The 27,411-nt window shown below is 44.4% G+C and overlaps 1 protein-coding gene and 1 non-coding gene across 3 annotated transcripts in view; one reads left to right on the forward strand and one right to left on the reverse strand.

The window, feature by feature from the left end:
* Positions 1-13,135: 13,135 nt before the first annotated feature.
* On the forward strand, positions 13,136-13,208 carry TRNAE-CUC (transfer RNA glutamic acid (anticodon CUC)). The gene has a single exon. It is a non-coding gene; the product is annotated as a tRNA-Glu (tRNA).
* Positions 13,209-21,365: 8,157 nt separating this feature from the next.
* The window catches only part of PCMTD1 (protein-L-isoaspartate (D-aspartate) O-methyltransferase domain containing 1), a 31,893-nt gene continuing 25,847 nt past the window's right edge, over positions 21,366-27,411 (reverse strand). Inside the window, exons 4-5 of one of the 2 annotated variants that reach the window (XM_065895419.1) lie at positions 26,941-26,983; positions 21,366-21,730 (exon numbers count right to left, since the gene is read on the reverse strand). In XM_065895419.1, coding sequence (XP_065751491.1) covers positions 21,366-21,730; positions 26,941-26,983 — 408 coding nt within the window. Of the gene's footprint in view, positions 21,731-26,940; positions 27,065-27,411 lie in introns of both variants that reach the window. The other variant, XM_065895418.1, reaches the window with a different exon arrangement.

Genomic DNA, 27,411 nt, shown 5'->3' on the forward strand with positions numbered 1-27,411 from the left:
TTTACACAGCAAAACGGGAAAAGCACAGTCACCATTCAGGGCACGGATCCGTCCTCCAAACAGATCTCTCTTGCTCGCATAAAATCTAACAGAATAGTTTCCAGAGAAATCTAATTCCCCTTTCCATTGCTCAGTAAAGATTATCCAAAGCCGTAAACTGCTATTGGCTATTTTTAAAAACTATTTTTGAATACTGATTACTCGTCTTCCTCTTGAAGTTGCCATCACATGACCTCCCAGGTGTGAGACAATGAATACCAGGCAGAATCCTTAACAGAGAACGTCCTGAAGGAAAGAGTAAAGACCCCCAGGAATTGCAATCATCCCTCTATTTCTACCAAACCGGTGGAAATGAGGACGCATTTCAAATGTTTACAAACTGACGTCATTTCATTTGGAACTACTCTTTAATAAAAAAGAACACCTTTTTTCTGTTTTCACTCTGACCCATAACATCACAGTCATCCTAAAACAGCACCTCAGTGAAGTCCTGAAACCCGCATGTCTCATGCCAAATGGTTCATCGGTGATCTGGTTCATTTTCTGCCTGAAGCAAGCAGAATACAAAAGAACAGAACGGAATTCAGCTAAGGTCAAGCTGGGAAGATTCCTTCACAGGAACGGAAAAACGAAAAAGAAATAAGGTGCTTAAGGGGGTATAATGTTTTCTGAGAAAGTTATAGCAGCTAAAAATAGATCATCTACAGCAAGCAGAGTAAAGGTGGTTCCAACAGCAGATTTACAATTAAATAAGCAGGGCAGGAGATCCTGACCCAGAGCCTGGCTGTGCCGAAGCTCTGGTCCACACAACCTCTCAGACCCAGCAGACTAGCGTGCGCTCCTTTCTTTGACTTGAGAGAAAATCACACTTAACCTCAACGGATTAATGCATCTTTGACCCTCAAACTATGTATTTCTTTGATCAAGCCACCAGAGATCTGAAACTTATTTTTATATTTTTCTCTTGGCTATTTTGATAACAACTTATAAAGATTTATCCTGAAACATTATAAAAATCATTCACCAGTCTCAAAATGAACAGTGTCTGTTACGTACGTATTTAATACAAGGTTAAAAAATCTGCAGCAAAAGGACAAAACCACAAGTACTTATTTCATAAATGTGGAGGAATAGGGATTTTACTATAGGATTTACGTATACTAATTTCTTAAAATATCATAGTCAGTAAAAGAAAAAATGTACTGAATACCCCCATGCCAAGTCCTGTGGGAAGCTGCAAAGACCAGTGTGTTTGCCCTAAGGCTGCTGTTGATACAGGGACAGAGGGGATGCTGAGAGCATCTACGATGACCCTCTGTGGGATGCAGCCAGATGTAAGGTCTGCAGAAGCCCAGAGGGAGAAGCGATGGCTCGGGCTGATGGGGGATGGGAAATGCTTCCCTAAGAATGAGCCAGTCCATCCAGGCTCTGAAAGGCAAGTCGTAGTGACAAGTGGAATTGCAGGAGGGAGTACCAGGTAATATGCGTTCATCTGGCAACACTGATTGGGCATAGAACACAAGAGGCCCCAGTCCACCCAGGCCAAGCACTTCCACTGCAGAGTCTGGACAGGACTACAAATGGACCCACACTGTGCGTCTACACTGTAAAGTAATGGAAACCAAACTATTAAATAAAATATATTCTGCCACCCTCTCCTGACAAGAATACCTCCATAATCATAAGATCTTTTGAATATCATAATCATCACATGTGCTGAGATGTCCTGATGATGGACCAGTGGTGGTGGATGACTAATAAAAGACCTAGAGAACTCATCAATACTCACATATTTATTCCACAAGATTTATCTCTTGCCTTCATGTCAAAAAAAATCACTAATTATGTGTTGACAATCCAGGCTGTCCACATAATCTCGCTCTGTTGAGAATAATGCCAAATTAAACCTCATTTCTAGAGTCACTGTAATTCTTGGAGAGATGTTTTCAGTTTGGAGAAATTTTATTCACTGAGGCAGCAGCAACTGTTAATAAAATTCTTGAAGTGATACTTAGACTCAGAAAAAAACCTAACAGATTTTACATATAGAATTGTAAAGGCGGACTGAACATGAAAAATTATCATTATCATGGAAAATACCATGAAATATTTTAACTTCCTTCATATGAATCATTATTACAGATCTCAGCATCTCTTAAATATCTAAAAGAGAATGGATATATGTATATGTATAACAGATTCACTTTGCAACACCTGAAACTAACACAACACTGTAAGTCAACTATACTCCAATAAAAATTTTTTAAAAATAATAAATGAAAAAATAAATATCTGGATCCTAACAATATTCCCATTATATTAAAATTTTCACTTGATTTTATCATTCTAGATAGTTTGTTTTTTTTGTTTGTTTGTTTGTTTTTGCAGTACGCGGGCCTCTTCACTGTTGTGGCCGCTCCCGTTGCGGAGCACAGGCTCCGGACGCACAGGCTCAGTGGCCATGGCTCACGGGCCCAGCCGCGCCGCGGCATGTGGGATCTTCGCGGACCAGGGCACGAACCCATGTCCCCCGCATCGGCAGGCGGACTCTCAACCACTGCGCCACCAGGGAAGCCCCATTCTAGATAGTTTTAATTTGTTTTATTATTTTTATATTTATCTGACATATTCAGACATTCTAGCCTCAAATTCCAAAGTTACTTCTTCTATACTTAGAATCTAGCCATTGTTTTCAGTAAATATTGGACACTGTCAAAAAATAAATAAAGTGTCATTTTATTTGACTAAATATGTTTGGCTAAGTATTTTTAGAACATCATACCAATGTTTTTATATTAACTATTACTTCTCTTTGTTAAATACTACCAATTTTTTGCTATTTCTCCAGGATTTTTTTCAATTCTAGCCGTTGTATTATGTGTGCTTTTCTCTATAATAGTGCTTTTCTTATATTCTCTTCATAAAGAACCCAAATGCTTCCATCACAAATAACTTCACTGACAAAAGCTGCTCTCCAAAATTAGCTATAAAACATAGAAAAATAGTAACAAAATATAGATGGTCTGCGAACTTAAAGGTTCGTTTCTATTTCTTCTTCATCCAATGCAAAAGGTTTCTCACCATGAACCCGAATCAGCTTGTTTTCCGGGAGCAGGGCCACACCCTCCAGGATCAGCTCCCAGACGACAGCGGGGCCCCCAGTCCTGACCTTCTCCCCCGATCTGCTGATTCTGGGAAGGAGTCTTCTTTGTCATCTTGCACTGGACAGAACCGCCTTTGTGTTTCTGGGTTAGAAATTTGATGTAAATACTTTTGTCACTTATTCTCATTATTTTGATCAGTAACTCAAGCTTCATTTACTAAAGACTGTAGTTTCATAAATTTTATCAGACCTGATAAAACTGTGGATTTGATGAGAATAATTTTCTGCTCATTTTCATTATTTTGATCAGTGGTAAAAATCTAAACAATTTGCAATGCCCAGTTGGCTTGTTTTTATTGTTTTGATCAGTAATTAAACCTGAAAAATGTGTAATGAACTCTGCAGATTTTATATGGGTCATGCATGACAGAAGCCTACTCTTTCATTATCTTCAGATTTTAAAAATTTAAGCAGATTGCTTCTAAAATCCTACTTTCCGCTGTTTTTTCCCCTTTTCTGAGCTCTATTTTTGTGTCTTCTTTTCCAGCCCTTCCTTAGCATGTACTATAATATTTCTCAATGATCTAAAGAATTTTTAAAACATAATTGTATCCAAAGGCTGTTTGAATATATATTCATAAAAATCCAAATCAAATGTAAAAACTGAATAAATTATTTTCATATGTATTTTGACAAAGTTTATTTTTCTAAAATAATCTAAACTGAGCAAGATGAAACAGTAGGAGATACCAGCCTTCGCTCCCCTCACAAAAAAACAATCAGACAGCTACTCACAATTGAAAATAGCCTTAGGAGGGCTGAAGAATCCAATTAAGGTGCTTCCCTGGTGGCGCAGTGGTTGAGAGTCCGCCTGCCAATGCAGGGGACATGGGTTCGTGACCCGGTCCGGGAAGATCCCCCATGCCGCTGAGCGACTAGGCCCATGAGCCATGGCCGCTGAGCCTGTGCGTCCGGAGCCTGTGCTCCGCAACGGGAGAGGCCACAGCAGTGAGAGGCCCACGTACCGCAAAAAAACAAACAAAACAAACAAACAAAAAAGAATTCAATTAAGAACCTACAGCAACACAGTGGAGCAAAAGAAGGAGAAAAATTGCACAGAAAGGATTGCTGGGGAGCTCAGCTCAGCAGAGACGTCAGAGGCAGCGAGGAACAAAGAAGACGGGGGTCCAACAACACCAGGCAAGCAGCAGGTGCCCCTGTGGTGCCCACGGCCTGCTCTGTGGGGACTGGGCAGCCTTTGCCACTGGGGAGCACGGCAGCTGTAGATTTCCTGCAGCTTCCCTAGTGGAGGACCCCTAGTGTTATATGCACAGGCCCCCCGGGAGGGAGATGCTGCCATGCCCCCCACCGAAAGGAGCCTCTGCTACACTGCCCCATGACCACAGCTGCCAGCAACCTCACCCCGCTGCACACCCAGCCCCCAAAGCCTGCTCTGCTTCCTCTGTGCCCACCTGCACCCCAGACAATGGCTCTGCACCCGTAACTCGGGCTCCCCGAGCCAGCACTGCTGCAGGCTGGCCAGCACCCCGGACGCAGGAGCCACTGCAGATCCACAAGTGCCCCCTCTCCAGACCCCGGCTCCACGGCTACTGCATGGGCACCCACACATCCAACACCAGTGACATCACCACCATGAAGGCCACCACAAGCTGGACCGATTGCCAAAAAAATCCCCTCAGCCACGACATCCCCCATGGAAGAAAAAAATATCGGGTGGTCCCAGCAGGCTTTGCCACTAAAGACCCCAGCAGCCCTCAGCACCACTGTGGACACCCACAGCCTTGGTCCTCTAGAAGCCCTGCAATCTTCACCAACACTGCCCCCAGCTGACAGAGCTGCCTAGAGCCTAACACAGAGGCATCCCCAGAGCCAGAACCACTACTCCAACCCAGCCACACCCTCTCACCCACGCACAGGTGAAGGTCTTTCCACACCAAAACCAGTCTGTCACGTATGAAAGAGGTGACTGCTCCATCAAATATGCAGACATCAGAGCAAGGCTACAAGAAACATAAAAAAACTGAAAAACGTGATACACCAAAGGAACACAGCTTAAGCTGCTGTCAGCTTAAAAGAGACTGTTACATTTACAAGAAGTTTCATGTAAGCCTTATGGTAACCACAAGGCAAAAAAACCTATGGTAGATACACACAAGACAAAGGAATCAAAGCACACCACTACGGAAAATCATCAAATCATAAGGAAGAAAGCAAGAGAGGTAGAAAAAAAAGAAAAGAACCACAAAACAGCCAGAAAACAATTAACAAGATGATAACAGTGAGTCCCTACCTATCAATAATTACTTTAAATGTAAATGGATTAAATTATCCAACCAAAAGACACAGAGTAGCTGAATGGATTTTTTTTAAAAAAGAGAGAGACCCAACTATAGACTGCTACAAGAGACTTGCTTCAGCTTTAAGGACACAGGCTCAAAGTAAAGAGGTGGAAAAAGATATTCCACACAAATAGATACCAAAAGAGAGCAGGGGTAGCTATACTTATATCTGACAAAATAAACTTTAGGTCAAAAACTATAACAAGAACAGAGAAGGTCATTATACAACGATAAAGAGGTCAATTCATCAAGAGAGTATAACAATTGTAAATATATATTACCCAACATTGGTACACTCAAATACATAAAACAAATATTAACAGATCTGTAGGGAGAAATAGACAGCAATGTAACAATAACACGGGACTTCAATACCCCATTTTTAACGATAGATCATTCAGACAAAATAAATAAGGGGATATTGAACTTAGATTACACATTAGCCAAATGGACCTAACACACATATACAGAATACTTCATCCAACAACAGCAGAATACGCATTCTTCTCAAGCTCACATGGAACATTCTCCAGGATAGATCATATGTTAAGTCACAAAACAAGGCTTAACAGATTTAAGAAGATTGAAATCATATCCGGTAAATATCTTTTCTGAACCACAATGGGATGAAAGCATACATTAATAACAAGAGGAAAACTGGAAACTTCACAAATATGTGGAAATTAAACAGCACACTCCTGAACAATCAATGGGTCAAAACAGAAACCAAAAATGAAATTTTAAAAAATCTTGAAACAAATGAAAATGTAAACACAACATAGTAAAATGTATGGGATTCAGCAAAAGCAGTTCTAAGTGGGAAGTTGATAGCCATAACACCCACAATAAGAAAAAAGAAAGACCTTAAATAAACAATCTACTTTTACACTTCTAAGAACTAGAAAAAGAAGAACAAAACTAAGCCTGAAGTTAGCAGAAGGAAGGAAATAACAAAAATCAGAGCAGAAATAAATGATATGGAGACTAGAAAAACAGTAAAAAAGATCAATGAAAGGAGGAGCTAGATTTCAGACAGGTAAAATTGACAAATCTGTAAGTAGACTAAGAAAAAAAGAAGACTCAATTAAAATCAGAAATTAAAGAGGAAACATAACAACTGATAGCACAAAAATACAAAGGTTCATAAGTGGCTACTATGAAAAATTATATGCCAGCACACTGGATAACCTAGAAGAAATGGATAAATTTCTAGAAAAGTACAACCTACCACGACTGAATCAAAAAAAAAAAAAAAAAGGAAAATCTGAAGATCTGTAATCAAAAACACCCAAAAAGGAAAAGTTCAGGACCAGATGGTTTCAATGGTGAATACCATCAAACATTTAAAGACAAATTAACCTCAATCCTTCTCAAACTCTTCCAAAAATTTTAAGCTGAAGGAAAACTTCCAAACTCATTTTACAAGGCCAGCATTACTCTCAATAACAAGAATAGTACGAGAAGAGACAATCACAGGTCAATATCCCTGACAAAAAATACATGCAAAAATCCACAACAAAATACCAGCAAACTGAATTCAACAGCACATCGAAAGGATCAAACACCACAATCAAGTGGGATTTATCCCTGGGATGCAAGAACGGTTCAACATACACAAATCAATAAATGTGATACACTACATTAAGAGAATGAAAGATAAAAATCAAATGATTATCTCAATAGATGCAGAAAAAGCATTTGACAAAATTCAACATTTTTTCATGATAAAAACTCTCAACAAAGAGGGTTTAGAAAGAACATATCTCAACATAATAAAAGCCATATATAGCAAGCACACGATTAATATCAGACTTGGTGGTGAAAGCTGAAAGTTTTTCCTCTAAGATCAGGAACAAGACAAGAGTTCCCACTGTTACCATTTCTAATCAACATAATACTGGAAGTCCTAGCCAGAGCAATTAGGTAAGAAAAAAAAATAAAAGGCATCCAAATCAGAAAGGCAGAAGTAAAATTGTCTCTGTTTGCAAATGACAATCTTAGATTTAGAAAACCCTAAAGACTCCATCAAACTAACTGAAAGAGAAATTAGGAAATCAATCCCATTGACAATTGCATCAAAAACAATAATATACTTAGGAATAAATGTAACCAGGGAGGTAAAAAAAATCTGTGTGCTGAAAACTATAAGACAATGATGAAAAAAACTGAAGACACAAACAAATAAAAAGATATCCCATGTTCACAGATTGGAAGAATTAATATTGTTAAAATATCCATACTATCCAAAGCGATACACAGGTGCAATGCAATCTTTATTAAAACACAATGGCATTTTTCACGAGAATAGAAAAACATTTATAAATCCTAAAATTCATATGGAACCACAAAGTACCCCAAAATAGACAAAGCAATCCTCAGAAAGAAGAACATAGCTGGAGAAATCACACTTTCTGAGTACAAGCTACATTACAAAGCTATAGTAATCAAAACAATATGATACTGGCATTAAAAAGACACATAGACCGATGGAACTGAATAGAGAGTCCACTATTAAACCCACACATATACGGTCAATTAATATTTGCCAAAGGCACTAAGAATACACAATGGGGAAAAGATAACCTCTTCAATTAATGGTGTTGGGAAAACTGGACAGCCACACACAAAAGAATAAAACTGGATCACTAATTTATACCACTCACAAAAATTAACTCAACATACATTAAAGATTTAAATGTAAGAACTGCGACCTAAATCTCCTAGAAGAAAACACAGAAGAAAAGCTCCTTAAGATTGGTCTTGGCGATTTTTTGGATCTGATCCCAAAAGCAAAGGCAACAAAAGCAAACACAGGACTACATCAAACTAGAAAAATTCTACATAGCAAAGGAAATCATCCACAAAATGAAAAAGCAACCTATAGAATGGGAGAAAATATCTGCAAATCATATATCTGATACCTGGCTAATACCCAAAATATATAAAGAACTTATAAAACTCAATAACAAAATCCCCAAATAATCTAATTTTAAAATGGGCAAAGGACCTGAATAGACATTTTTCCAAAGAAGATATACAAATGGCCAACGGATAGATGAAAAGATGCTCAACATCACTAGTCATTAGGAAAATGTAATTCAAAACCACAATGAGCTATCACCACACTTGTTCGGATGGGATGGCTGTTAACAAACAGACAAGAGATGACAAACGTTGGCAAGGATGTGGGAAAAAGAGAAACCGTGTGCACTGTTGGTGGAATGTAAACTGGTGCAGTCACTATGGAAAACAGTATGGAGGTTCCTCAGAAAAATGAAAAATAGAACTACCATATGAACCAGCCATCCCACTTCTGTGTATATCTCCAAAGGAAACAAAATCAGGATCTCAGGGGGCTTCCCTGGTGGCACAGTGGTTGGGAATCCGCCTGCCGATGCAGGGGACACAGGTTCGTGCCCCGGTCCGGGAGGATCCCACATGCCACGGAGCGGCTGGGCCCGTGAGCCATGGCCATTGAGCCTGCGCGTCCAGAGCCTGTGCTCCGCAACGGGAGAGGCCACAATAGTGAGAGGCCCGCATACCGCAAAAAAAAAAATCAGTATCTCAAAGAGATTACCTGCACTCCCAGGTCCACTGCAGCACTGTTCACAATATCCAAGATACTGGCAACGTGGATGACCTGGAGGGCTTCGTGCTAAGTGAAATAAGCCCAACAGAGAAAGATAAACACTGTGTGGTATCACTTATATGTGGAACCCTAAAATTAAAGTTGAACTCACAGAATCAGAGAATAAACGGTAGTTGCCAGAGAAATGGGGAAATGGGGAGCTGTTGGTCAAAATGTACAAACTTTCAGTTAAAAGAGGTTCTGAGGATCTAATGTACACCATGGTGACTATAGTACCGTGGATGTGAAATTTGCTGAGAGAGTACAGTTAAAGCATTCTCACAAAAACAAAACAAAAGAGTAACTATGTGAGGTGATGATGTGTTATTTAACTTGGTTGTGGTAATCATTTTATAATGTATACACAGATCAAATCATCACATTGTACATTTTAAATATATACAATTTTGTCAATTATACTCAATAAAGCTGGAAAAATAAAATATATAATAATCTAAACTAGTTAAATGCAAATCATAATCTATCAAATTTTAAATCAAATGTATTAAAATTAAATCTTTACTTATAAAAATGTAATTAAACCTTATTAAATATTTTTACAAAAGTAAATCTATTTTTAATTAAGCATTTCAAGTTTATACAGTTACCAGCGTAAAGAGTCTGTTATCACACTTCACACACATTATGTCTAGACATACAAATATTCAAACGTAGAGTGTGTGAATTCAAGAGGAAGATGCAAATCCCTTGCTAACTTATGAGTATGTCCAGTCCAGGGATGGGTTCATGAAGAGAATCAAGGAAACGGATAATCAATGAGATTGGGAAATTGATTATGCGTGAACGAGAATGGCTGTCATGCTATTGTGAATGGAGGGATGTGACAAGGTAGCGTATTTGTGTTCTCTCTTACCTACATGTTCCTACAGCTCAAATCGCCTCTCTGCTCCAGGGTTAGCACCAGTATCTCCCATAAGTCCCGGCAGCCTTTGGAGAGGTAACATCCCCCTTTGTTTTGAGGCATTAGGGCAGGAGATGAGGGGAAGCATCTTCTGGGACCACAGAAGATGGTCCTCGTGATGGCCACGTGATGGTGATGGCCACGAGAGCAGACGTTCGGGTTTTGGGTGCACCCTGCCAGCACCAAGCCCTGGCTCCCAGGGACAGAGGCCCAGGGGCTGCTCGCCTGCCCAGGCTTGGCTGAAGGAGGTTCTCCTCTACTCGCTTCCTCTACTCGATGTCTTGAGACACTCTCCTTCCAGCCACGAAGCCCCACTGCCCTTCTTTCAGCTTCTCTAAGAGCCAAAATCTACTCAGCCTTAGACTTCACTCCTCTGCTTGGAAGTTCTTTGAATGGCTGTCTCCTCATTCTGTAGGTTTCAACCCCCTTCTCAGGCAGGCCAGCCCTGATGCTTCTAAGTAAGCTCTCCCCACACCCACCCCTGCTGGCAATGTTCCATCCCTGCACAGTTTCCTACATAGGACATCTGAGAATTTGCACTCTATATATTTGGGGGGTTGGGGTTTTTTTTCTTTATTATCTATGTTCCCATTTTTGGTATTAAGAGCCAGAGGGAAGGACCAAGAAGCAAAATATAGCTCTTTTTTTTCTTTTTTTTTTTAGCTATTAGTATAAAATAGGCACTCCATGAATATTTGTAGGAAGGAGAGAGGGAGAGAGACTGGAAAATTCTCTGTAGGCAGGAATTATTTATAGATCAATTCTCCACTTAAAAATACTGCTAAAGGGACTTCCGTGGTGGTGCAGTGGTTAAGAATCCGCCTGCCAACGCAGGGGACACGGGTTAGAGCCCTGGTCCAGGGAGATCCCACATGCCACGGAGCAACTAAGCCCGCAAGCCACAACTACTGAGCCCGTGTGCCACAACTACTGAAGCCCGCACGCCTAGAGCCCATGCTCCACAACAAGAGAAGCCACCACAGTGAGAAGACCGAGCGCCTAGAGCCCGTGCTCTGCAACAAGGGAAGCCACCGCAATGAGAAGCCCGCGGACCGCAACAAAGAGTAGCCCCCGCTCACCGCAACTAGAGAAAGCCTGCGCACAGCAACAAAGACCCAACGCAGCCAAAAATTAATAAATTAATTTTTTTAAAGAAAACATTGATGAGAGAAATCAAAGATGACACCAACAGATGGAGAGATATACCACGTTCTTGGATTGGAAGAATCAATATCATGTTTTCGTTTTTCTTGGACCAGAATTGCTGGGTCATACGGTAATTCTACGTTTAAGGTTTTGAGGAATTGCCAAGCTGTCCTCCAACGGGCTCTGCTTCACAATTCCATCAGCAGTGTTTCTCCACATCCTTGCTGGCACGTTATCATCTGTCATTTTTATTTTGCCATTCTCAAGAGTTAAAGTTGTAGCTCATTCTGGATTTGCATTTCATTAATTACTAATGATGTTGAGCATCTCCGGATGGGTTTTATTCGCCATTTGTGTACCTTCTTTTAAAAAATAGCTCTTCAAATACTTTGCTCAATTTTGACTGGGTTATGTGGTTTTTTAAATTGTTGAGGTAAAAGGGTTCTCATATATGATTTGAAATTTTTCTCCCATTCTGTCTTATTACTTTTTTGATGGTGTCCTTTGAAGTGCAAAAGCTGTTGACTTTGATGAAGAACAATTTATCTATTTTTTCTTTTGTCAGTGTGCTTTTGGTGCACAGTATCCAAGAATCCATTGCCGAACCCAAGACTACGAAGGGATGTGGTGGAGAACGGGGACCCTCGGGGGAGACCAGACGCCCCTGGGGCAGACCTGGCCAGTCCTCCAAGGTCCCTTCCAGCCTGCATTCTGCCCTGGGGCTCCTCTTGGAAGTCAGGTGTAACAGAGCACTTTGCTATAGTTTTACCTGATTGGTTACCTTTATTTACCATTCGTCAAATTCAACTTTCTGCTAAGAAACAGAGTATCTTGAAACTTTCACATTGAAAAGTCCTTCCACTAAGCGTATACGATTTACACAATTTCCAGCAGTGGTCCATTTTTTTTTTTTTTTTTTTTTTTTTAATTTTTACTTCTGGCTGCATTGGGTCCTCGTTGCTGCGTGTGGGCTTTCTCTAGTTGCGGCGAGCAGGGGCTACTCTTCGTTGTGGTACGTGGGCTTCTCATTACGGTGGCTTCTCTTGTTATGGAACACGGGCTCTAGACACACGGGCTTTTGTAGTTGCGGCGCCTGGGCTCAGTAGTTGTGGCTCGCGGGCTCTAGAGCGCAGGCTCAGTAGTCGTGGCGCACGGGCTTAGTTGCTCCACGGCATGTGGGATCTTCCCGGACCAGGGCTCGAACCCGTGTCCCCTGCATTGGCAGGCAGATTCTTAACCACTGCACCACCAGGGGTGTCCTGAGAGTTTCAAAATGGTAATAGAATATTTGGTAAACGATATGTGCTTTGAAATCTTTATAGATGGAATCAAATTAAAATTGAGGAAGGGAATAGCTTTGCATTTTTCTAATCTTAAAGCCCTGATTAACCATAATCTTTAAATATAGTGAAGTTTTTTATCTATGGCTAAGAAAAATATTTTCTACATTAAGGTTAAAATTCTAAAAACACGGAAAGAAAAAAAATCAAGGAAAGTATCAATATAACAATACTACAAATTAACACTTACTAGCACTTTGGCCATTTATAGTGTTAAATGTGTTCTTTACACTGTTTCCACTGTTATGTGACAATACACATATATTTAAATGTGCTTTAACAAAAACTTAATTCTGCTGTTAGGGAGAAACTGAGCCAGGCCCCATATGCCTTTGCTTTCAAAGGCTGATCTGCCTTTTCTTTTTCAGAATTTTCATCTTAATCAGTTAGTTGTGGTCCTTCATGATATTGCTGGCATGAAAATGTAATCCTATGTCAAGGATTTTTGGCCCCAAGGAAGTAGAGGACCAATTTGTACAGACTTTGCATATATTTCTCTCAGCTTTCATACCCTGTCTCCAATAGGGGTCAAAAACTGAAGGTTCTGGGCTGAAAGCAACCTGCAAATACACGTGGTCGAGCCTTTCACTTTGAAAAACTGTAATTAGCTGCTAATATTGAAAAGTCAGGGGGACTTCCCTGGTGGTCCAGTGGGTAAGACTCTGCGCTCTCAATGCAGGGGACCCAGGTTTGATCCCTGGTCAGGGAACTAGATCCCGCATGCAGAAACGAAGATGCCGTGTGCCGCCATTAAGACCTGGCGCAGCCAAATAAATAAACAAATGTTTTTTAAAATAAATAAATAAAAATAAAAGTCAGGGAGGGAACTTCCCAGCAGTCCAGTGGTTAGGACTCCACGCTTTCACTGCCTAGCGCCCAGGTTCCATCCCTGGTTGGGGAACTAACATACCTGCAAGATGTGTCGCTTGGCCAAAAAAATTTTTTAAAAATAAAAATCAGGGAATTTCACTTTTGACTTCCATATTTTCTTGAAAACTACAGCCAGCTCATTATCAATGGGCCCCAAGCCCTGAGGGCAGCACCCACTCAGGAGCTGGCTGGCCCCGGGCTGTCCCTGCTCCCCAGGACTCCAGCTGCAGGTAAGTCGCTGCCCATCACTCTACTAAGGGCAGGTCGTCTTTCGCCGCCCCCCCCCCCCGCTGCTCCCCTCAGAGGACCCTGCCAGCCAGCTTCCTGTAGGTATATGAGTCCAAAGTTCATGCCCTGAGCCATAAACAGTAGTCACTGCAAACCCTTCCATAGCGCTGGGCAGAACCAGATCGAGACTCTCCTAAGCGTGTAACGCGCACGAGCTCATGTCACCTGAGAATAACGCCAGGGGGCGAAAACCGCTAGCATCCCCATTTTACAGACTAAGAAACCGAGACCCCAGGAAGCTGGGAACTCGCAGGGGGCCCGGCTGGGGTCCTGAGGGTCCAGCCACTGGGCGTCATTCTCCAGCCGAGGAAGGCTTCTGCACAGCTGCAAGGACAACGCCCTCTCCCTTCCGCTCAGGGCCTCCAGGACAGGGTGTCCGGCACGGGCCGACCGCCGACCTTGGCACCTGACGGACAGGCCGCCCTGTGCCTGGCGCTGGGGCTTCTGCAGAAACTGACGCCGCAACACGACACAGGCAAGGTTCAAGGCCAAAGGCCCCGCTCGCCCTGCCCTCTGGCCACCACACGAGAAGCGGCCCCGGGCTCAAGAATGCGTCTTGTGGGTTTTTACAGTAAGGCTGTTTTTCGTATTCACGAGCACATAAAATTAAGATGCTTACCAAAAATTACTCTGGGCCGAATATAAGTGGGCTTATGTGCAACGACCAACCACCAGCTTGAACTCTCATTACCCAGCTAGACCCTCATTTCACGATTATGACGAAAAGTGACCCGGCGCTGCTCGTCCTACCTCTTGCTCAAAATTCCCAGAGTCTCACTCGGGGAGAGTGAGACTCACCCGCCCAGGGATGCACCCGAACGGGGCAGGCGGCTCTCTCCCGCGCGCACCCGCCACGACCGGCAGACACTTTACCGGGGACGCTGGGCCCTTGCAACCGCCTCGTCCTGGAGGCACTTCTCCTCTTCTCCTCTTGGGGCGTAAAGCCTGAGCACCACGATGAGAAGGGTGCGCGCTCCACACACTGTGCGAGCCGAAGGGCAGCTCAGTGATGCGGTTTCTCTCCCCACACGGAAGGCGAGGACGGCGGGTGAGCACCCAGGCCCATCTGCCCGCCCACTCCGGCGTGGTCTCCCGGGCGCCGACTGCTTGCTCGCCCGGGCCCCCGCCCCGCGCTCCCGGCTGCTCTGGGTACCCGGGAGCAACGCCCACCGCAGGGCGCGGGGAGGCCCAGCCGGGAGCGGGGGCACGCGGCGTGGGCGGCTGCTTCACCCAATTCAGGGAAGGGAAGATTTGGGGGTGGGGGGCGACGATAAAGGGTTAAACTGGGACTCTATGCAGGCAAATTACCCAAGGAATGAAGATGGGAATTCTCTGTGGTAAGTTCTGGAAGATGCTAGGAGACCCGTTCCTTTCACCGCTTCAGGGCTCGCGCTTTCCAGTCTAAGCGCCGAAGCCTGGGGTTGCGGAAAAGTGAGGACCCTGCTCCGACGACCCGAGCGGGGGCGGGACCTGGGGGGACAGAGGCGCGGCGGGGCGGGGGCGCACGCCGCGGGGCGGGGGGGGAACGCGGGAGCGGGGTGGGGCGCGGGGCTGGGCCAGGAGGCGGGGCGGGGTGCGCCGCGGGGAAGAGGGCCCGTCAGCGCCAAAGCCGCCCGGCAAAGGCACCTCCTCTTGGCGCGTCGCTCCACTGTTTCCGTGAGCCCAGCCTCTCAGCCCCCGGCCGGGCTTCGGCAGCTCACGTTGGTTCATTATTTATTGCATCCACGCAGGACAGCTTTTCTTTTTATCCGGTAACACTTCCAAATCCTGAAGGGCGAGCGCAGTGATAATTGGCTGACCCAGGAACACATACTCCCTACTCCGAACTGTATTATTCCACTCCTGAAACCCAAAGCGCTGGCTGCACTAATAAGAGATTCCCACCAGCTGCTTCTGGTTTCTTCCTTTAACACTGAGTGTTTAGCGCCCACGCCCGGCCCTGGAGCAGACGCACCCACGGTCACGCGTGTGAGCACGTGAAGTGGCACCGATGAGCCTCCAGGACCCGCCGCCCCGGCGGCTGCAGACCCGCCTCTCACCCTCTAGGTGCACGGGGGCGGGCGGCCCTCTCCCGGCGACACCGCTGGAAAACAGAAGACTTCTGCCACAAGTATGTCTTGCAGTTCAACGTGTACTTTCTGGGCACTCTGTAAGCAGTTATTTAAGGTTTTGGTTTTATCTTTAAAGACTGAAACTTTCAAACAAAGCTCATCCCTAAAATAGGACTTTAAAAAATGCAAAACAGAAAAACAAAGTTAAACTTGGATGGTTAATTTAGGCAGCAACTCCAGATGACCGGGCTGCGAGACAGAGGTAGTGAGTGGAGAACGTTCTGTCAAATTTTATCAACCTTATGAGTATAAAGAAAAAACAAATTCATTCTCCTCTCAGCAATTCTTCGTTCCTTTACATTCTACTGTAGGTGAACACTGCCCTCTATTGGCAGAATGTTCCAACTTTTAAATATGTGGGGTTTTGGGGTTTTTTAATACAAAAATCAGAAGAAAAAACTCAATCTCCATGAACAAGAATGATCTTAAAATAAACTTGAACTATGCTTGACATCGTTCGTGTGTCTCTTACTGTCTATATCAATAAACGAAAAAGCCACCTTCGTCCTTTCAGGCCCACCGCTAACAATTCCGACGCTCTTGGTGATGTTTGCAATTTGGAGAACTTGGACAAGACACGCGGGTTTGTGCGTCGTTTTCAGTTCAAAATATTCAATATAATAAATATTACATTGTATTCGTAGGGCATTTTTCTGGAAGGAAAGACTAAAAACTTTCTTCTTTTAAAATCCTGACAGTCAATGAAAAAAAAACACCCTACTGTTACCTTCCATGAGTATAAGGCTAAGAACTGCAAGGCCCAGAGGAGCACATGAATGCCAGCCTCATCGTGGCTGTAGGACCTTTCCTTGCAGGCCTTAGGAGACTCTCCAGCAGAAAACTGTGTGTGCTAGATAAAGCATTAGAAACATTTTTTTTAAAAAAAGGCAGCAGTGTACTGAGTGAGCCAGTTAGTAAGACGTATACAAGGGTCCAAAAACAAAGTGAAAAGGGAGCCAGCAAGGTACGTGAACACTGGGGTCTCGTTCAGCTGGAGGATTTGCTTAACTTTCCGACATTAACTTCAGATTTGGGGCAGCAAGCTTACAGGAAGAAGGGGAAAAGCCCTTTCCTAAATGGGGAGGGCTTCACTGGAATCTCCACGTCCCCATAAAGTCCATTAAGGAGAACTAGAAATAATCCACCTTATCCCCTCCTTCCCCCAGAGAACGCAGAGAAAACTGCCTATTTCAAAACTTGCTATGAGGAGGGAGTAAAACCTCCCCGAAGATGTAACGTCCCCAGCTTAGCTTTCCCGTGGATGTTCAGGCCCCTCTCCCTGAGTGGTGTGAAACCCTTAAACCCAGGACTTAGTTTAAAGAGGCTGTGAGCCAGCAGTGCTTCTGGCAAAGCCTCTAATAAACTCTCACAGATAAGAGTTCCACACGCTCAGTCAAAGCCCGCAAAGCACAAGAGAAACGGGGTCGTCACAGCTAGCCCTCAGAGACATCCTGAGCAGAAGCCCACCACAGAGTTCAGACACTGGAATCAGATATGGAATAAAAACAGGTTCAGTGTGCTTACCGAACTGAACGTATTAATAAAGAGCAGGAAATTTTTTTTTTTAAAGCAGAACTAGAAAAGTTAACAGACATTAAAACTCAGTGTAAGGGTTTAACAGCAGACTTAAAGCAAGTGAAGACAGAATTAGTGGTTGGAAGATATATTTGAATAAATTATTTAGAATCCAATGCTGAGAGGCAAAAAGTTGAGGCAATGTCTGTAAGAAAAGAAAATGGCCAAGAATTTCCAGAGCTGATCAAAGAGGCCAATCCACACACCTATAAAACAAATACCAGGTAGGATTAAAGATAAAAATTAACACCTGGCACATTATATGAAACTACAGAAAATCAACAATGCCAAGACAAGAGTATTAATGTCAGGACAAAACTGCAAAAACAGAGATAAAAGATAACCTTCAAAGAAATGGCTATCAGTGAACTTCTCAACAGCTACAATGAAAGCCAGAATGTAGAGAAGTAACTCCATTGTTTTAGAGAAAAATACTGTCATCCTAAAATTATATTAGTCGTATTTTTCAAGAACAAAGATAAATTTTTTTCAGACAGACAAAACTAAGAGCTAGCTACCCAGGGTCTTTCACCAAAAGAAATTTTAAAAGATGTACTTTAGGCAAAAGAAAATTGAGATGATCTAAGAGTCAAGAAGAAATAATGAACAAAAAGGTGGGAATGTGGGAATCTAGCATCACTACAGACAACAGGGACCAGCCTCAGAAAGACAACGTGCAGTGAAAAGTAGGTGCACAGGAACGAACAGGGGTGATTCCACTCATACCGCCTGGAGATACGAGCGTATGTGTAAAACCGCGGCAAAAAGCCAGGTGTGACCGACACAAACGGGCACCCTGAGAGGGGGGCTAAGATGAGCGGGGAAGAGGGGCACACACAGGTAACAGCAGTGCTGTCAGTCAAGCCTCATGGTTCGTACTCACATGTACGTACATGAACACTCATTCCTTGGACTTTCCAAGCATCTTATAAATATCCTTCGTATCTACTTGAATAGTTCATAAAAATAAATTTTTGTTGTCGTTGTTTTGTTTTTTTGCGGTACGCGGGTCTCTCACCGTTGTGGCCTCTCCCCTTGCGGAGCCCAGGCTCCGGACGCGCAGGCTCAGCGGCCACGGCTCACGGGCCCAGCCGCTCCGCGGCATGTGGGATCTTCCCGGACCGGGGCACGAACCCGTGTCCCCTGCATCGGCAGGCGGACTCTCAACCACTGCGCCACCAGGGAAGCCCCATAAAAATAAATTTTTTAAAACCCTACACCCTACAGAGGTGGCAACAGTCAAAAGGAAATGAGATGTCCAAATACAGACAATTCTATACCATAATTCAGCATATATCCATAGGTGTACTGACATTTTCTAAGAGAAAAAAGGCAGGCCACTGGAGAACGATGCTTAATTATATGCAACTGTTTATTTAAAATAATTTTCCAAGTTTTCCCATAAATTAACAGGTTTTGCTTCACTTCTGTCCTCTCAAACAGCTGGAAACCAACACTTCCACATTTTGTATTTTAACTACTATGTGTGCTATCTTAATGACATTTTTCTTCATTAGTACTAGAACCAGATATATGGACCAATAAGCAGTACAGATTTAAACGATGTTCCTGGTAGTTAATGGTGTTGCCGGCAGTTTCTCGGGCTCTATCAGATCCTGGGTGCTGTTTCAAGCCATCTCCAACCAGCAATCTGACTGAGGGGGGAAGTCGTCGCGCTCCCTCCCTAGGCCTACTTTCTCTCCGCAAGACAAATAATTACCCCACTGTAAAATCCCATGAATACACTGCTCATCATTTTCAATTACTTCATCTTTATTTGCTACCTCTCCACCTATAAAGCATAATTATCCACACTCAAATATAACATGATTCATTAAAAAATAAACACCCAAAATATTCTTAATCATTCTAATATATTCCCATTAATAGATAAAAGGGCTTTCGCTTAAAATTTCATTCTTTATTTCTACTTCTTTATTTAAAGTCAATAGTAAAGTCACAACTGTGAAATAAATGCATTTAAAAACACAAAAGATACATTTCAATGACAAAAAATAGGCAATGATTATGAAAACCTACTGTACATTTTGCCAAAGCCAACAGAATAAAAGCTGATATGAAAAACTCCATCTTCAAATATATCCTTAACAAAAACGTCCCTCATGAATAGTTAACACCACGATTTAAGAAAACGTCGTGTTGACGTTATCTGAACACTTTGCCCCGAAAACAACAAAGCTGGTGGGGGGGCGGCTAGGTAAAAAATATGTGGGCACCAGGAACCCAAAATTAAACTTCTAAAATGGACACTGATTTCAAAATAAAAGGAACATTTCTAACGTGACAATAGTATGAAACTATTTTTTTCTCCTTGATAGAAATGAATGGGGCATTTCTTAACAATAACAGCTTAGTAATCGCCTAAGAAAAATTGTGGAGATACCCCCAACGCCCAAGCCCAGTCAATGGTAAAAAACGAACAGCTTCCACGAAATTATCTTTCACATTACTAAAATATCCTGATTTACCTGGGATGATTCATGCTTAGACTATTTCAAACAGTTGTCTTTAGATGTGTGGAATTACCAGAGCTGAGATTTTTTTAAACCATTCATCTAACGGTTGAATCTTTGCAGAGACATAATAATCCTTCCACTACACATCGATTGCGTTTCCTCGAGCATACTTGTTCAACAGTTGTAACAGTGATGCTGGTGGTGATAAGTGATACTCTCAAATTTTTCCTTCTGAAAAATATATAATCCATGGAACACTAAATAGTAAATATGCTACACTGTATACTTTCTTAAACAAGGCATGACCCTTCAGGCCCTAGTAGGAAGAAAAGTAACACACTAATAATGGCATTTATCACCTGTTTCACTACTGACATTCAAAGAATGAATACAGGGGTATTAATCAAAAAAATGAAAATCACTGTTACTTTACCACAAGAAACAAGAACAAAATAAAAACATGGGAAGAAATTAAATGAGCCCAGTGTAGGTCCCAAAGATTACACTATGATTCCGAATTTTCAAAGAAAAGGTCATCTACATATAATTTCTGTGAATACTTCCTATGCTACAAAGATGAATTTCAAAGCAAATGCAGGCTGGCGCAGCCCTGCTTGTCAAGGATGAACCTGCCAATGAACCAGGAGTTTCCTTTGCTAAAGTGCACCTGTGACCAGCCCACTCAGGCCGATTCACCGATGAGCCATCAACAGTCGCGTAGAACAACGGACTCTCTTAAAGCAAATACTTTATACAGTGGACTACAGGGAAAACCGTCCTAAATATACTATCTTCTAAATCTTCAGAGTAAGATAACCTCATCATTTTTAAATACTGGAAATGTAAAGGGTCCACCCAAACTAAGAGTTGTATTAAGTATATACGTTTTACTTTAATATTCACTTGACGTGCTCCTAAAATCTCTATGAGAGAAGCAGATGTTTTCCCCATGTCTTTTGGCAACAGATTCAAGAGCAAGAGTAGCAGTGCTGTTGAACTCCCTGAAAGGAGGCTTTTTAAAGCTACGTTACTCCGTATCTGCATCGTTATTGCACTCATACATTGCCCGGAACAGACCTACAGCAACTCAGCAACAGTGACTGCAACACACAAAGCTTCTGATTTCCTTGTTAAGATAAAGGTTTCATGGAGGAAATGCAAATGGCTGCAATTGGAATCAGACTACATATGCTTCCTGATTATTTCACCTTATGGAAGATTAAATCTAACCCTCACCACTGCTAGTCTGTAAGGAACCAGATGAGGGTCTGAAGGACCCAGTCTTGACTACTGTTACATTCCACTCTTGAAGTCGCTCCAAGTTAAAACAGCAATTTTAACAAGATTTAAAGAAAAATATATTTTATAAAAGGGATTCTTTTTAATCACAGAATACATCATTTTTATTACCAAGACAGAAACAAGTTATACTTTTTCCACTAAAAATTCACTCTGATGAAAGAAGAATTCTCTTTTAACTCCTAACAAACGCTACCTTTTCGGGACTAAAGGACTGTCGGTAGGCATTCTTCTTCGTGCTCCAAGTCACTTCTCCCTGAAGTACGTCAAGTACGCTTTCAGAGCCTCGGGCAGGGGGAGTCTCATGATCTTCTCCCTCAGCAAGTTCTGCGGCGGCGTCTCCTGCTCGCGGGCGGCGCCGCGGCCCGCCTCCTCCCCCGCGTTATCCTCTTCCATCTTCTCCTCCTCCTCGCTGTCCAGAGGCTGAGGGATGAGCTGATTCCCCACAAAGACGTAAGTGTTAATCCTCTGCTTGACCCTCTTCCTTTTCCTTCTGGGCGGAGCCCTCTGAGGAACGCCCTTGGCCTGCATCTCATCATTTATGAAATTTCTAAGTGTGCGTCGAATGTAAATACGGGCCAAGTCCTGCAGATTCCTGACAGCACAGGGGGCTAAAAACACATGAAAAACATAGAAAGTAAAACGTTATATACCGTTCACTTCTTAGTGAATATTAGGAGACAGGACATAAAAAACAGACGCTCATCTAACACAGATTTTAGGAAGCGCGCCTACTATGTGCCAGACCACTGCAGTACTGAGGACAGCGGACGGCACCGGGGGCTGTGTGTATGGACGTGTGCGCATCCCCAGGTATGAGCACAAACCCTCTCGGGGAGGATAAATAACTTACAACAGCTGGAGCGCATGTGAATTAAGCAGTTAGGGGACAAGAATAGAAGAGCTTTTACCCTACACATTTTCTGTACTTTCTGATGTTGAAAAGCATGTAAAGGACCTGTTTAAAAACCTCAAACGAAGGCACTGTTTGAACAGCTGCCTCAGTCTGAGCTCTAAACTATTACACGCATGCACGCGCAGTTTCCATCTTTCTGTAAATCAACAGGCAGAACTGGTTCACAGGTAAAGGGCCCCCAGAAATCGTGGCGCACACTTTAGCAGCCCCGAAACACCACAGACCTAAGCTGCTGACGCTCGCTTCTATCTAGCGCACGGGGAGAGTCGGAACAGGCCCTGTCTGCTTCACTCCTGCCTCCCACCGGCGCGCAGGTGTTAAGGCCTAGCGCCACACGCCCCTCTTGGTGGCCGCCTCCAGTGCATTGCACCCAGACAAAGAAAACTCTCAGGTCCCCACCTGAAATCCGTTTTTCCTAGTTTCCACCCCTGTGGGAATAAAACCCTTATCAAGGATTCTTCTCAAATACCTAACAAAACAAAACACAGCCCTGCTCAGTTCAACAGCACAAGAAAGCCTTCATCACTTCTCCCCTTACTTTTGGTACTTGTTCTTAGCTACCTCCTTCCCAACCTTCCTGTGATCATGTCACTTATCCGAATGTGTATGTGGCCGCTCTCTGCCCTCAGCTGTGAGCCCTTGGGGGCGGGGGGTAGGAAAGAGGCCTGGGGTCCTTCCTCACCCCCCCACAAAGGGCCTGAGGGTACACATCCTGTCCTGGGTGCTTCCCTCCTGCCCTAGTGCCCGGGGCTCTGCCCAGTCACAAGCTGGGCACATCCTGCAGCGGGAGATGTGGTCTTTCATAAAACTCCAGGCAGGAGGCATTTTAGACCAATTCCAAGATCCCTTAGCACATACTTCCTGGCCTGCTACAAAACCTCTTCTTCAGACTCTTCTACTGAAACCCAAAATGGAAGAGCACGGCCCGGCCCCTCTGTGGGGTGGCGGCTGGCAAGGGAAGGAGCGGGCGTGCCAGGGGCCGGCATGAGACAGGACCATGCTGGGGCGGAGAGAGGGGACAAGCCTGAGTTCTGCTGTGAAGACAGGACGGACGGGGACTGGACGCGGAGTCTTTGGCCCGAGCGACGAGGCAGATGTAACGCTGATTACCCACGTGACAAAGAGAAAGCACAGTTCAGGGAGGAGAAGATAAAGATTTGCTTTGCTCGCGCTGTGTGTCCTAAATGGAGGTCTGGGCGCTGCCGCCACCCCGTGGGCCTTTCACACGGGGCAGCCCGTCAGTGCCGGGCGAGGCAAGCGGGGAGGGGCCGGCAAGGTGCTCGGGGCCCAGAGGCCACACGACGTGCTGGCCCTTTCCAGCCGCGGCAGTTCCTCCAGCGCCGGGCTCGGGGCAACGCCCGGCTGCAGACGGGAGTCATGGGGTCATCAGCCCCAAAGGCCAGGACGGCCCCCGCGGGGGGCGCCGGCGGGAGGGAGGCCGGAGGTCAAGGGACCACTGCAGGAAGCGGGGTAGAGAACAAGCGGGGATAGAGCTTCAGAAGCTACAAAGAAGAGAAGGAGTCCTTAGACTTCTCGGCTGTCCCTGTGGGTGTGACCCGCCCACACCCCGGGCGCTCTCCCAACACGTCCACTGTCCTCCTCCTCTGCCAGCACTGCCTGCTCCTCCAGGGACAAGATGATCACCACGACGACTGCCGGGGCAGCCCGACTTCAGAAGCACCAACCGGACCCGGACTTGGAAAAGGATTCAGACCTGGCTCCATTCAGTCGCTTCTAACACTCACAGGTCCTGAAAGAGCACCCACAAGAGCCTCATTTAAACGTTCTTCTGATAATACGAACACTTTTAGACAATTCTCAGCCCTACTTATTCAAAAATCCCAGTATTTTCTGCACTGCAACCCTCCTTGTTCCTAATGCTTCTAGTCACGAGAAGGATTCAATGGACCAGACAGACAACACTAGTCCTGACTGCTATAAAATTTTACTGTGAATTGAAGCTTTCAGGCCAAAACTACAATGACGGTTATCTCTAACGCACGCATCAGCTCTATTTGTTTCCCAAAAGGTGGTCTCTATGTAGATTTTATAGAAACCTAGCAGTCAGCACTTTCATTTTTATTTGTTAAGCAAGACTGAAAAGGGCACTGGATTTAGGTCAAACCCCGTTTTTAACCTACAAAACCGCAACTTCGTATGGCTCAGTGTGGTGCAGTTCAAGTTATGAAATCTCCTGACCTCTGTGATACTGAGATTTATAAGAAGAAATGCACATTTGGCCTCCCCTTCCTGACACAGAGCTCCTAAAACACGTGGAATTTCCTAAGTGATGAGAGCATCAAAGTGAAAAGCAGTGCCTTTTAGTGTTCCTGAGAGGCTCCCTTCAACCACACGTGACTTGATGTTACGGGGTGACTTTCACTAAGCCCTTCAAGGTGCTAGGCTGGCTGTCGGGCACACCAACCATGGGATTAGAGAAATGGAACTTTCAGGCTACCCCTCCAGAGACGGGAAAGGGGCTAGAGGTTGAGTTAATCACCGAGAGTCAATGATTTAATCAATCGAACCTCCATATAAGCCCCTAATGGAAAGGGCTCGGAGAGCTTCTGGGCTGGTGAACAACTGGAGGCGCTGGGAGGGTGGTGCTTGCAGAGACGGCGTGGAGGTCCGCATCCACCCACAACCCCCGCCCCAGGCATCACTCCCATCTGGCTGTTCCCCAGTTAATCTAATGATTAATCTGTGCTCCTGCATTCTGGGAGCCGCTCCAGCAAATTATCGAACTCTAGGAGGGGTCGTGGGGGCCTGATTCACAAGCAGCCTGTGAGAAGCTGGAGGAGGACAGAGCCTGCAGCCTGCGGGGTCTGTGCTAGCACCGGCGAGCGCCGCAACTGCACCAGACCCCAGTCCAGCTCGCTGGGGTCCGCAGACTGCAGGATTGCTCAGGGAGGAGAACCCACAGGTCTGGATGACAGGAGGATTCGGCAGGTGGTGTATAAAGGAAACAGAGTTTTCCTTTAGTTGGTGTAGAGTTTTTCCTTCACCCCTTCTAAAGGGCCTGCTGTGAAATTTATTTTTATAATGTCTTATACCAAGGAAAGAAATATGACTTTAAGTTGAATAAAAATTTGTGATGAACCTGAGGAAAAGTTATAAATACATTTTAGTAACTGCTTATATGAGCAATTTCATAGCTACAAAATACATTTGGCAAAGGATTTGCACGTGTACTTTTTAGGGTTTTTTTGTGCTAACATTCTTTCACATTTTTATTCCCTATAATTAATGAAATAATGTTCTCTACACAGAAACCTATTTTAACAGAAAAGCAAACGTGTTCTTATTCTCCACACATCCTATTCCATTTCAACTCCTCGCTACCTAGTCCCCAAGTCCACCTCTCCACTGGTAAGAACTTGAGCAGGGGAAACGGGTGTAATTTACTGGCCTTCCCTGAGTGCCAACACTACTCTTTACTAAGCCGTTATTACCGGCTAAGCACTCTATAAACACTGTTTCACTGAATTCTCAAAACCACCCGGGGCTCCCCTGGTGGCGCAGCGGTTAACAATCCGCCTGCCAGTGCAGGGGTCACGGGTTCGAGCCCTGGTCCGGGAAGATCCCACATGCCGCGGAGCAACTAAGCCTGTGTGCCACAACTACTGAGCCTGCGCCCTAGAGCCTGCATGCCACAACTACTGAGCCCACGCGCCTGGAGCCCGTGCTCTGCAACAAGAGAAGCCACCGCGATGAGAAGCCCGCGCACCGCACGGAAGAGCAGCCCCCGCTCGCCGCAACTCGAGAAAGCCCGCGCGCAGCAACGAAGACCCAACGCAGCCAAAAGTAAATAAATAAAATAAAATTTTAAAAAACACCCCAAAAGACCACAAAACCACATGGGTTGCAAGAGGGTAAAATAACCCTGAAAATAAAATGAAATCCCTCCCAGGTTCCTATAAAATAAATTCATTTAGAAAGCAAATTAAACCAAGAAGTCTACTATGGTAAAGTTCTAAAGCTCATTTTTGGCAAAGAACTCTACTTACTGGTCTCCAAAGCCATGATACACGCTGGGCCAACCACGGCCGCGCTCACCGCTCTTCCTCAGGGTCTCAGCAGCCCTCAGGGAGCTCAGCGCTCCCGCCTTCTCCAAAGTCCGGTCTCGCACACCGCACACTGCTGTCCCCCCCACTTCTCGGCCCTGCCTCTGCTCGTGGTCCAGCTCTGACCTGGTGGATCACAGGCCCGGTCCCAGCGACTCCTCACCTATCCTCCTAGCTCGTGCAGCGGGGTGACACCCACATGCCTACCTAATGGGAAACTCAAGCCCAGCCAAAATAAAAGTCTCTGATCTTCCTACACCGATTTCCAAGCTATTCACCCTCGGTCCTCAACAGCAATAAATGGTACCATCACTCAGTGAGGGGCTCAGGGTACAACTTTAGAGCCCTCTTTTTCCTCCACCATTTTCCTACCTTCAAACAACTCCACCCCCATCAACACTGACTCTCTCCTTGAGGACAAGGAAAGTCTCCATCAGCTATCCTCTGCAGTCCAGCCGAGGAGCTTCAGCGACCCTGAAAGTCATTGCTGGTCTTGGGACGAGCAAGCTCTTTTCAGCCTGAAGGAAGGCTTTTGTGTCTGCTGTCCCTCCGTATGCAAAAGGATGCCAACAAATTTACCATAAATAATAACTTCACAACTGTGAGTAATAAACTCATCTTTTCATTTGACCTGCCCCTTCTGTTCATGCCTCCATGAAGGCAGCTAACAGGGTCTGGTGCAAGGTAGGAGCCTCATCAAAAAAAAAAACAAATAATCCATGGAATATATTACCGCATCATTTACTTAACTCTTCATAATTAACACAGTCCATTAATCGCAAGCACAGCTGCTGAACAACGTAAGCCACAGTCCAGTCAGAAAGGCGCGGCGGTCACTTACGGAGGCCGACAGAGTCCGCTTGGCCACTGTCATTCTTGCTCGGCTGTACAAGTGGGGCAAATGACACAGCAAGGATGTTTTTACTTTCCCAAGTGTTTTGTCCAGTTCGCATAATTTGCGTTAACTATTTAGAGGGAGAAAAGAAATAGAACGGCTTAATCTTGGAAGTGTGATCGCCTTAGAGTCACAATTTTGTTTTAACAGAATAACAGCAGCGATTGCTACATAATCACTTGTATCTGAATGCAAGCAAATTACTTTCGTTTAAATATTTACCATAAAATGATACAGGAGGAATCACAAATACTTGCTGTTCAAGACAGACACCTGAGCGCAAAAGGCATGACTTTGCAGGTTGTATCTGGGGTCTGAGGGCTTCTAGGGGTACTCTTCCAACCCACACCTGCCACTGGCCCCCAAAACACATGTCTCACACGGGTTCAGTTGTTTGGTTAACATGCTGCATTAGTA

This window comes from Phocoena phocoena, chromosome 17 (genome assembly GCF_963924675.1).
Source record: "Phocoena phocoena chromosome 17, mPhoPho1.1, whole genome shotgun sequence".
Classification (NCBI taxonomy): Eukaryota; Metazoa; Chordata; class Mammalia; order Artiodactyla; family Phocoenidae; genus Phocoena; species Phocoena phocoena.